General features: G+C 39.9%; 2 protein-coding genes across 8 annotated transcripts in view; both read left to right on the top strand.

Moving 5' to 3' along the window:
- The window catches only part of vaspb (vasodilator stimulated phosphoprotein b), a 29,038-nt gene extending 25,619 nt beyond the window's left edge, over nt 1-3,419 (top strand). The window contains exons 6-14 of the mRNA XM_020600290.1: nt 359-593; nt 858-994; nt 1,132-1,183; nt 1,328-1,355; nt 1,477-1,516; nt 1,726-1,782; nt 2,591-2,660; nt 2,993-3,050; nt 3,156-3,419. Of these exons, the coding sequence (XP_020455946.1) occupies nt 359-593; nt 858-994; nt 1,132-1,183; nt 1,328-1,355; nt 1,477-1,516; nt 1,726-1,782; nt 2,591-2,660; nt 2,993-3,050; nt 3,156-3,190 (712 nt within the window). The 3' untranslated portion in view covers nt 3,191-3,419. The remainder of the gene's footprint in view (nt 1-358; nt 594-857; nt 995-1,131; nt 1,184-1,327; nt 1,356-1,476; nt 1,517-1,725; nt 1,783-2,590; nt 2,661-2,992; nt 3,051-3,155) is intronic.
- A 1,533-nt stretch (nt 3,420-4,952) lies between these two features.
- Nucleotides 4,953-11,938, top strand: part of LOC109960315 (clathrin heavy chain 1) — a 24,707-nt gene continuing 17,721 nt past the window's right edge. Inside the window, exons 1-7 of one of the 7 annotated variants that reach the window (XM_020600310.1) lie at nt 4,953-5,399; nt 6,390-6,597; nt 7,021-7,023; nt 10,070-10,338; nt 10,708-10,869; nt 11,031-11,144; nt 11,553-11,726. In XM_020600310.1, the coding sequence (XP_020455966.1) occupies nt 5,358-5,399; nt 6,390-6,597; nt 7,021-7,023; nt 10,070-10,338; nt 10,708-10,869; nt 11,031-11,144; nt 11,553-11,726 (972 nt within the window). In that variant the 5' untranslated portion in view covers nt 4,953-5,357. Of the gene's footprint in view, nt 5,400-5,994; nt 6,019-6,389; nt 6,598-7,020; nt 7,024-10,069; nt 10,339-10,707; nt 10,870-11,030; nt 11,145-11,552; nt 11,727-11,938 lie in introns of those variants that run through there. The other 6 variants (XM_020600309.1, XM_020600304.1, XM_020600306.1 and 3 more) reach the window with 6 other exon arrangements.

The following is an 11,938-nucleotide window of genomic DNA, read 5'->3' as shown; positions in this document are numbered from 1 at the left end:
TCGAGAGAGAAAGACAAGCCGCTGCAGGTCAGGAAACACCTGGGCTGGTCGACATTACTGCGCTTTAAATATATAGCAGTCTAGTCTTAGTAGTTCCTCATATCTCATTGAGGTGGTTCTTAAGGCCTCGACACACTGTCAATAACAGTGATCTTACCAGCCCTAATCAGTGGCTAATAAAATCTGTATGATATCAATTTTGATACGTGTGCAATAATAGCTGTGCTCTGATGTAAATAGAGAAAATGTACATGTAAGCTGAAGTGCATCAGCAACAAAATAACAAAAAGAGATGTATTAGTGCATGTCTTCACATCTCTAAATTCTTTGTCATGGATGGACCCCTCTTTGTTTTTAGTCCCTGCTCCTCCAGCTCCACCATTGGCCCTCCTCCACCAGCCCCTCCTCCACCCCCTGCCCCTCCCCCAGCCTCTGGCATCCCTCCACCTCCGGGTCCACCTCCCTCAGGACCTCCACCAGCTCCACCCCTGCCTGCTGCAGGAGGAGGTGATGGTATGGGTGCCGGGGGAGGGGGAGGAGGTGCGGGATTGGCTGCTGCCCTAGCAGGAGCTAAACTGCGTAAAGTGTCTAAGGTGAGAATCTAACGAAACAATTTTATAGACTTCTGACTACACCATTATTTTGTGGCTCCTTCTGAAGTGAGGAGTGACATAATGGATAACCAGCAAATCCACTGAGTTTTTCTAAATCTGCAAATGCTATTCTGCTGCTGTATTGATCAGAGTGTTTACTACTTGTAGAGCTATGGTCACTGCTTCACTCAGTGTTTGAGTCATCATGCCTACACAATGTCTGCTTTGACTCATCTGCATCTTTTTGCTATTTGCTACTCATAGCAGGAGGATGCAGCCCCTGCAGCTCCCGCAGCTCCAATTGGTAGAGCTGACCCCAGCCGTACCAGCACTTCCTCTATTGGAGGAGGAGGAGGGGGTGGTGGTCTTATGGGTGAGATGAGCGCCATCCTGGCACGAAGGTAGGTGACACCAGCTACATAGAATGTAGAATACCCAAAAACCCTGACAATTAGCGTTAATGTTTCATTTTTTTATATTAATATTAATTAGTTTTTACCTTCATTTTTGTAACTTAAAGTGAATCTTTTTGTATTAGGAGAAAAGCTGCAAACAATGGAGAAAAGCCACCCGTGAAACCACAAGATAATGTAAGGATTTTTTTTTGTTACATTATGTTAAAAAAGAATAAACAAACAGACAAATAGTGTTATATACTGTATGTGACCAAATACTGAGTGATGGATAGTTGAGAATGACTAACTTAACAGAAGCTCTTGGTCTTCTTGATACAGGATGAGTCAGAGCCTCAAGGTCAAGGCGGTAAGAACAAAACATTTAAATCTGCAGCATGCCAGCTACATTTTATTGATATTCATTTTTCACATAATACACAAAATGAATATTAACAACTCATTTTTTTTTATACATTTCCCCGTTGTAGATACCATGAGAAGACCTTGGGAGAAACCATCAATGAACAGGTAATCCTCAATTCACATATTTCAGTAAATCTGTAACACCCCCAGGTGTTTGGTGTCTCATGTTTGAACTCATCCCAACAGTAGTTCTCCATCATTGTGAGTGTGGTTGTGTGAATATATGCACATCTACAGTATGTTTGCTTGTTCTTTTGTGTGTGAGTGTCATTCAGTTCCATTATAAGAGGAGAGTGTGTGTGTCTCACTAACAGGAATAACTCCGTCACCAAGAACATGGACTCCACTCCCTCATTGTCCCAAGGTTTCAGGTATACATGCTGTCCCCTTCACTGAGGGGCCTTAGCTCCCTTCATTGTTTTCTCTTCAGGTTAGCACAATGCCACTATGTACTGGGGTAGCACATTTTACAGTTGCTAGCACCATCTAATGGTTCAGAGAATGGCATGCACCCAAGGGACTTGCAGGTCTACCAGCTGAGTGCGTTGTCTCTGAATATGAAGCCTGCAGTGTGATTAATGTCAGTTCTGGGTGCTGGGATCAGTGGTGTCCTCTTGGTGAACTTTCTGATGGTTTGGCTTGTCTTGTCTTATCTTTGCACTATAGTTCAGGCATGTAAGATAAGATGAACAGGGAATTTCACAAAGCTACAGCAGCAAAGGGATCGAAACAAGCACTCAGTGTTAAGAAGAAAAGTAACAGACAAGGCATTATTAATATAAACAATACACATATTGTTTTACTTTTTATTATTATATGTGTGACACTGTAGTGGTTAAAAGGTGGATAAACTCCATACAGTACATATACAGTGCATGTTTACAGAGACAAATTGTTTTCCAAATAGCACCTACTGGATTTATTTCCATTTGTATCTGCAGAAAATAATTTAGGAATAGCTGTTAATGAGGTTAGGTTAACTTTAATTTCATCTCTGGGTGTGCATATGTTTGTTCTCTATTCCATCATCTCTGGTAATTCAGTGGTGAGCGTGATTCACAGCTGGCCTGTCACTGCAGCACAGTGGGCCGCCTTGTCTTTTTTTTTTTTTTGTTTTTGGTGAAACTCAGAAATAAATAAAATATTTGCCTGTCTTTGTCTGTTTATATTTTCTTACAGGGTGAAGCCTGCAGGCAACAGTAATGATGCTGGTGGAACAGATGACTCAGATTTAGAGAAAATGAAACAGGTATGTTTGTCATCAGTCCAGCGGAGCCTGAATGAGTGAGATTACATGCATGCACACACCAGAAAAAAGTCAGGACCAACACTTTGTCTTTTATGACTTTATAGTTTAAAATAAAGTCATGCTCCCAAAATAAGGTTGGGGGTAGGGGAGATATCTGATTACCCACCTGCTTCATGTGTTCACAGATTTACATTTACCAGGTTAATATGGCACATGTAAACATGTTCTTCGATTACCTGCAAAAACTGAGTAACCTGGTAAACTGTAAACACGCTGAGGGTTAAGCTATTTAAACACTATGACTGACAGTCTGTCAATCAATTTTTCTGCAGGAGATCCTGGAGGAGGTGCGGAAAGAGCTACAAAAAGTTAAGGAGGAAATTATTGGAGGTGAAATTACTCAGTACTCTAAAAATGTTTTTTGAAAAATTCATTTTGATTCAGCATACAGAATTCAGGGTACTTAACGCTTGTTTCTGCTTTCCCCTTTCACAGCCTTTATTCAGGAGCTGCAAAAGAGAAGCACATAGTTGTGCTGAGTGTCAGGTGTAACGGAGGGGTGTGACAGACGGAGGTGATTGAGGTCCGCTGGGATCCCTCCTCTGCTGTGCCCTCCCATGTAGCCCAGGGATTTTTTTTCTCCTACACATTTTTTGTTTTCTTTCTCTTACACAAACACATGTGAGGATAATTGCTTATGTGCACAACATGCATATTCACTTCATGTAAATGGTAACCCAGGGAATCATGTGTGATCACACTTCATGTAAATGGTAACCCAGGGAACCGTCTCACGTCAGATGATCACACAGTAACATTGATCCCACCTTGTTCATTCATCCTGTTTCCTCGTGTCCTCGGTGTGTTCTGTTTATATCGACCAACTCAGAGCACATAGCTACAGCCACAGGTTCCCTTCCAATTCTTCATAATATACTCTCATCATATCCCTCTTTTCTGTAGAAACCCTGTTACTTGTCTACTCCCTTCTGCTGTCTGATGCAGCAATTACTGGGCAGTCTTCCGGGACATTGCATTAGTCACATTTTTACTGTATTGGCAAGATGCTGGCATGCTGGGATCCTTTTTCTTTCTTTAACAGTGCTCACTTGTCCAACCTCAAACACTGCTACATGTAGTTCAGCTCAGACATCCTGGGGAAAAAAACAACATGAACTGAGGATGAATCAGACACCCCAGCTCCCTGACTACTGCAGTGTCTCTTCATCAAGTGGACTTTCAGTTGCTGGCAATGGCTAAGAACTAAGACAACACAACACAGGCCTTCTCTGCTGCAAGATGGTCGTTGGAGGAAGAGGAGACAAGCAAAGGGAATTCGATGGACAACCTGAGTGCTGTGAAAGAGGAGTGTGTTGTAGTTTTATGATGTAAGAAATTTAACTTTGCATTGCACTTGTATTAGAGGAAGTATGTCTGTGTGCCACACTGCCTTGACAAACTATTCCCTCTCACTCAAAATGGATAAATTATTTGTTGGCCATTGCAGTGGTCCTACACTGTGCTGCCAGTTTTTCTTCTATTCTAGATATGTTTTGAAACATGAAAAATGGCCACAATGAGGTCAATTAATTTCTCCATGACCAACTGCCTTGAGAATAAATATATAAATATATATATATATGATTAAAATATATATTTGTTTAGAGGGCAATGTTAGCAAAATGAAATGGTTTCTATTTTAATTAAAATAACTGGTGAATGGGGATTTTTTTTCAATTGTTTTCTTATGACATGTTATTTTGGGTTTACTGTTGCTTTTTTTCTAATAGAGTCTAGGCTTTTTACACTGAAATATAAAGAAAACAGCTTAGAGACACTGGAAAATCCTTTATAGTCGAATACAGCTGCTTCTTGAAATGCATTACTTTGTCTCGAGTCATCTTTTGCTGAAATCCAAATTCACCTGTTTAATAAATGTCTGGGTTAACAAAAACACATATCTTTGCCACATTAGATGGGAAATTCCAGCTATGTGGTTAATTACAGACAATTCTAGTTTCAAGACAGTAAGGATGTGCATGTTGACTATATCACCATCAAGTTAAGAGAGTTTAATGGTATGGTTTTACTGAATTTTGGCCGTTTGTATTTTACAACGAATATGCTGAAGAGTTAATAATTACAATTTGGGCTAAAGCTTATCGGGAATGTAAAATATGTAGTTTTTTGATTTGTGGAACTGGTGTAAACTGGTATGCTGAGTTGGTTTACTCAGATTACAACCTGTGAAACCGATTAGAGTAGGAACACGACATGTGTATTATCTTGCCTAAATTAAAAAAAAAAAAATTAACATCCATCAAACCATACTAAATACAGGACCAGAGCCAATTTCCTTCCAGAGCTCCCTAGATGCTTCCGGAGTGGGAAGGCTCTGAGCCGTTTCCGCCGCCATTGCGGATTTTGGACAGAAGATCGGCCGCTGCTATCTATCGGTGCACATCACCAAACGCACATAAAAGAGGGACGTATTTGAACATTTTTACTGGTACCAGCTTTCGGAAACACGGTTAATAGTGCAGCATAGTGCTTACTGATCGTGCTTTTCGTTTTTACTAACCGGCTCCGACCTAGACGTACAGTGAGGAGGACGTAACGTTAGCTAGCGCGGTGCTACTGCCTAGCTGGCTGTACAGCTAGATTTTGAGGACTCCGAAGAAGCTCGAGGAAACCACCATGGCTCAAATCTTACCTATCCGCTTCCAAGAGCACCTGCAGGTATGTAGGCAAACCTTAAGGCTATGTAAACACTAACATTCTCATTACCGGTCGATATCCACCCTTAACAGTCGTTTGACTGCTTGCTAGCCAACTGAATGAATGACCTCCCCTCCCCCGATTAGCCAGCAGCTAGCGGCTAGCAGCTCTCATTCATTGTACTAATGGAGTTGACTTATCGTAAGGCGACTATTCGCTCTAAAGGACGACCAGGAGGAGTAACTGGTTAACAAACTTTGTGGTATTCAATGACCAGTTCTAGCTTTATTGACCCATGCGTGACTACAAATTTTAGGTTGACACTAATCGCAGCTACATTAGCTAGCCGGTCGTTAACGTTAGTTTTGTGTCGTGGGGGGATGTTGCAGTCACGTCATCCAACAGCTAATCTTGGCCATGTAAGATATTAGATGGACCTGGTTTTAAGAGCAGAGACTATGGATAGGATGGCTGTATTGACAGTCATTTTATCACACCACACTGATGATGATGTGTCAAGTGAGTAGCCACCAAAAACTAGTAACTAAAACCGCGTTCGGCTGCAGTCTGGCTGGATTCTGTGCCGTTCACGATATACAGTCGGCAGGGTCACGGCAAGTTTCACAGCTGAAAGGACAATGTAAGCTTGTTTTGTAAGGGCTTCAGCTGTAACATTTACTCGTCTTTCTTTACCAGACGGACCTTTTGACCCACACATTTTGTCAAATATGACAGTTTATCTCATACATATAACTTGGGTCATATTTTATAATGGCATGGGAACGAATTAGAGTTGCAACTTTAAGTTCAAACTTAATACATTTCAGCTTCATACAGTATGACATGTGCTTATTATTCTCAATGCCTACATTTAGTAGGGAACCCCACAAACTGGGTATACACTGTCTTCTACTTTATTCTATTATCTGTTTTTATTTGTTTGTTTTTTTGCTGTTAAGATTGTATGGGCTGTGGGCTGGTACTAAGACAGATTATGCATTCTTATCTCAGCTCCAGAACCTGGGAATAAACCCAGCTAACATTGGATTTAGCACTTTGACCATGGAGTCTGACAAGTTCATCTGCATCAGAGAGAAAGTGGGTGAGCAAGCCCAGGTTGTCATCATAGATATGGCTGACCCCAATAATCCCATCCGCCGGCCCATCTCTGCAGATAGTGCCATCATGAACCCTGCCAGCAAAGTTATCGCCCTTAAAGGTAAGCTCTTGCTAAAATACGTGTCTAGCTCATATCTTTATGTACCACCTAGAATGGAGTGTACTAGATTTTTTTTTAAAGAACATAGACTAAAAAGTAAACTGTTGAAGTTTTGGCCAGTCACATAGCTTGCTTTTTAAAAATACACCTGGCCATTTATGTAACTTTTGTTTGTGTTGTCAGTGACTTATGTAGCTGTCACAGTCTTTCATTTCGATGTTCATATGCAGACCACATCATTTGTTTATCAAAAAGTTAAGTAGCATAATTGTAGTGTAACAAATTTTAATATACAAGACTAATATTTTACTAAAAAGTAGCCATAGTACCAGTGCTAGTAAAATGTCATGCTGTCATGAATGCTTTGTCTATTTTGCTTGTTTTTGCTTTTTTTCATTTCTTACTGCTTTCTTATGTTTGCAGACGGTGAGTTGAATTTTATGTATCATGAGTTGTCAAAGTGTAATTCTGTGTCCACTGTCTTGAAATGTTTGCACAATACTGATTTTAACACATGCTTGAGTTTACAGTAATATCATCCAGAACATAGCATACTTTTAGATAGTTTAAAATATAAATTTTTCTTTCTATTTGTATGCTTTTGTCCTGTTTACTACAGTGTGCTTATATTTTATATTACACCAGACCATTTTCTAAAACATACTGTACTTTAGATTTTGAAATGCTGTTACGTTTTCTTTTAGTTTCAGTACAGTATGAAAATGTAAAGGCTTAAAAACTAATTTTAGAAATTACAATGAACTTGTATTTGTCTTAACACTATTTTTGTGTGGAAATCATTGTGCATGTTTAAGATGGCAGATTAGTTATACTTTGACTTGGTGTTGAAACCCCCCAGAAGTTCACTGAGAAGTAGCAAACCTGAAGGCAGCCATAAGCAGTCACAATTTCAAGGTGCTCAGATGACAGAATAAATAAATATGTCTTAAAATTGGCTTTGAAGAAAAAAAGTTATATGAATTTTAATGACTAACAACCTCTGGAATGAAAAATTAGGTGACTATTCAGAAATGTTACGAAGTATTATGGAAATGGTTGGTAGTAATATTTAGCACGGGTATGTAGTATAAAGGCTAAGACATGCAGAAAAAATATGACATTTTAAACAATGGGGAAAATCAAGCAAGCAATAAATGGTAGGCTAGTATGTATTGGTTGTCCTGTGGGCATCTTCCTGTGATGAAGTCCTTATTCTGAAGTGGTTTGTGAAAATATAAACAAGTATATTCTCAGTAATCATACATATATATGAGGCCAGTACCCTCATGCGATTTGCATATGACACTTGCAAGGTCTGTGCAAAATGTGCTTGACTGGTACATTGTTTTATATGTTTTTCTACTCCGTTTTAGTTGTTTTGTTTATGCTAATTTAATGTCAGGCTGGTACTTGAATGAGGCATGTTATGGTTAGATTGCATGTGCCAAAATTCACATAAAGTTACCATATTTACAATTAGCTAAGGTATGGTGATAAATAAATACATTTACAATTTATCCATAAAGGACTATGCAACACACATCCTAAAAGTTTGCCTTGCTTTCAACCATTAGATCTATTCCAGTTTACAAAAAGGGTGAACTGGAGCTGAACCTAACTATACATGATATGTTTTGTGGTTTAATACTGTCATGCAGCTATAGTTCCACTGACAAGTTTCTGAGAACTATGATCACAGATTGTGTTAACACCATTCTCACACAATGAATGAATGTTTAGGGACAGTTTTTTCTGTATACTGCAGAGATCAACCCAAATGTGGTGCTTTGTTTTGGTTACTTTCTGCCTTTTGGCTTGTGTTGGGCTGTGCTGCCAGCCTTATTCCTATATAGTAAATAACTAATGTTTTTAAGGTATATGGTGACTACGTCTCTTTTCCCTCTTCACACTGTGTTACAGCATTAGTCTTCAGTGGCTTGTCAAGCTTATGCTTTGTTATAGGTTAAATCTCTTGCGTTTAAAGTGCAGTTTAAACAGGGAAGCTGACCTTTTTTCATACCACTACCACATACCACTTCCCTTTCCTCCCCCTTTATTTTATGTGGGCAATGTATTTTTCAATGTACCATTCACACATGAATAACAAAGCATTTGTTCAGGAATGTCCCTATAATCACTGTTTTGATGCTGAGGCTTTGTCATTCATATGATATATTAACTTAATTATATGGCTTAGTTTGGTGAGGCCTGGTTGGGCCTGACTGTATCTAAATTGTCTTTGGGTCCAAAGAATTGGATTGTATTGCCTCCAGTGAGAAGACTGGAGACAGAATACAGAATGGGTGCGAGTGCATCCATCCTGTATCCTTTTCATCATCACTTCTGTTTGTGTGCTTTGTGGGCTTCTTTTGCTAATCTGCATTCAGACCCAACTCAAATTCCTGTCTTTCTAGTTTCAGGATTAAATTCTGATGTGAATCCCTTAGGAGCTATAACAACACGCCTGGTCTTGAGTTCCTTAAGTAGGTGGTGGGGGTGGAGGGCTGGACACAGGCCATGAAGCTTCATTTTGATTTCCACTGAGCACAATATTTTTCTGCACGTTTTGGTTGCTAATTGATCTGGGTGTTGTTGAAACAATAATTGAGCTGTTGTGCCAAAACAATGTGGAAAGTCATTGCTGGTCCACAGAAAACCTAGTAGTACTGCTATATCTAAATGAGCATCCAGACCTAAAATAGCACTGTGTTAAAAACACATTGATGCAGGCGTTTTTTTTACAGGCACTGCTAAGTTGATGAAATTGGTATTAAGGAGACCAGTCTGATTAAGAGACATTTGTGTCCATTGTGATGATTGCAACACCTCATTCACAATATAAACTAATCAGCCTCTATTCATCTGCACATTCTTATCAAACAAGGCTCCTCACCATTGCTTTGTGTTGTGGAAAAAGTTGTCATGGTTAACTTTTGTCATTTTCCTTCGCTGTATCAACACAGTGGCCTCACTGAAGTGAATGAGGGTGTTGCACTTTTTAATGCAGTGCTAATGTTGGTCTGAACACAGCCTAGTGTCTTTGAGTTTCTCAGATTAAAAATCTTTCCCATGAACAAATGATGACTTCAGATTTTCAGGTCACATTATCACAAGAGGTGTGTATCTTCAGGCTCAACTGAATGTGTTTCACATCAACAGTCTGTTGCTTCAGACCTAACTGAATGCAGATCCACCACTCAAGTGGTTGCCCTTTTGTTGGTCTTGCATCTTGTTTTGACACTGGTACTGGTCTTTTGTATGATCTTTCAGTGTAACTCGATCCAAACCCTGACTACCTGCATTTGGAATTTTGCTATGCCCTAAAATCATGTTTCCTCAAAGTCTGCTGTGATTTGTGTGTGTTAGCTTTAGTCACTAGAGTAGTATTGCTGAATATTAAAATGCTTTGGGAAGGGGTACACAGGCCTCACCTGTATTATTGTATGATAATCTTGGCTCTAAATATTTTCAGCTGCAAAGACCTTGCAGATCTTCAACATTGAGATGAAGAGCAAGATGAAGGCTCACACGATGACAGATGACGTGACCTTCTGGAAGTGGATCTCCCTCAACACTGTTGCCCTGGTCACAGACAATGCAGTCTACCATTGGAGCATGGAGGGTGACTCTCAGCCAATCAAAGTCTTTGACCGTCACTCAAGCCTTGCAGGCTGCCAGATCATCAACTATCGCACGGACGCCAAACAGAAATGGCTGCTGCTCATTGGCATTTCAGCACAGGTAAATAAACTGTGTAGTTGAAGAGCTGCTTATCTTGAAAATATTTTGTTAATCCATTTACTTGTGTCTCAGTTATGGGGAACAGTTACGGCAATACAACAGTATAACGATGTACTGCATGATCTCATTTGCCCAGTAATGCACAGAAAAAGTGTTTTTCGTCACCCTGTGGGTTGTAAAGATATGTTAGTATAGTTATTTCAATTGGACTTTAAGTAATGTAATAGATTTCATCATAGACTTCAACCATCTCAGTGATTCTGGAAGCAGAGGTAATGAAGACTCAGTAAAACTAACAAAAAATGTCATACTATAACTAGAAATCACCAACAGATTTGGCCTAACCTTTTGGCTTTCTGTCCTCTTCAGCAAAATCGTGTTGTTGGAGCCATGCAACTGTACTCTGTAGACAGGAAGGTGTCTCAGCCTATTGAGGGGCATGCCGCTGGCTTTGCGCAGTTCAAGATGGAGGGCAACACTGAAGAATCAACTCTGTTCTGCTTCGCTGTACGAGGACAAGCAGGAGGAAAAGTAAGATGCACTGCCAAGTCTCAGGCTGACAGCACTCACTTGAAAAGTGGAAATCAATAACACCTAGAAAAGGGTTTGAGAGAATGCAGAATCCGTATCAGATTTTTTTTTTATTTTTTAACTTTTAACAAGAAACCCTAACTCTGTCTTTTTGCCTCTAGCTGCATATCATTGAAGTGGGGACTCCACCAACTGGGAACCAGCCATTTCCTAAGAAAGCTGTGGATGTGTTCTTTCCTCCAGAAGCCCAGAATGATTTCCCTGTTGCCATGCAGGTACAAACACTGCTTAGAGTAACGAGGAGGCACGTGGAACTCATACTTGTACCTGGTTTGTCTCTGTTTTCTAAACAGTAGCGTTAAAAGAAAGATTCCTCCAGTGGGAAGTGCCACTCTCTGTAGGTTTATATGACACCACAGCCTTTAAGATAGATTGTAAAAGGGGTGTTAATGAAGACCAAAAAAAATCTGGACTTGGAGTGACTTGGCATGCTGAAATTGCACCATTTGATCAAAAAAAAAAATGCACTGAAGTGTGATGACACAACTGGAAAGGCCTGGACAGAGCATGCGGTTTTGCTAGCCAATTACAGTAGTAGTTTTGGTGTCATGCCTAAGAGCACTTTGACAATGACCTTTTTTTTTTCCAAATCCATTCTAACCATTCTCTTCCTGTAAATCTAGATCAGTTCTAGGCAAGATGTAGTCTTTCTCATCACCAAATATGGCTACATCCACCTGTATGACCTGGAGACTGGAACTTGTATCTACATGAACCGGATCAGTGGGGAGACCATTTTTGTTACTGCCCCTCATGAGCCTACTGCTGGTATCATTGGAGTCAACAGGAAAGGACAGGTACTCTTAATGTACACACTCCAGCCCCCTTTGTTTTTAGTAGAGTGAAACTTAGGTTGAGCTTCAACTCCCAGTAACCTTGTATAATTTTTACTAATATTATATGGTTTCCCCATGAATGACTGCACACAGTGCAAGGGCACAAACATATATGCATGCATGTTCTTGTGAAGACTATACTGGGTCATACACCGTCACCTGCATGTGAGTTA

The sequence above is a fragment of the Monopterus albus genome, unplaced genomic scaffold (assembly GCF_001952655.1).
Source record: "Monopterus albus unplaced genomic scaffold, M_albus_1.0 scaffold46.1, whole genome shotgun sequence".
NCBI classification, from domain to species: Eukaryota; Metazoa; Chordata; class Actinopteri; order Synbranchiformes; family Synbranchidae; genus Monopterus; species Monopterus albus.
The sequence above is the reverse complement of the archived record's forward strand: the minus strand, read 5'-3'. Positions and strand labels throughout refer to the sequence as shown.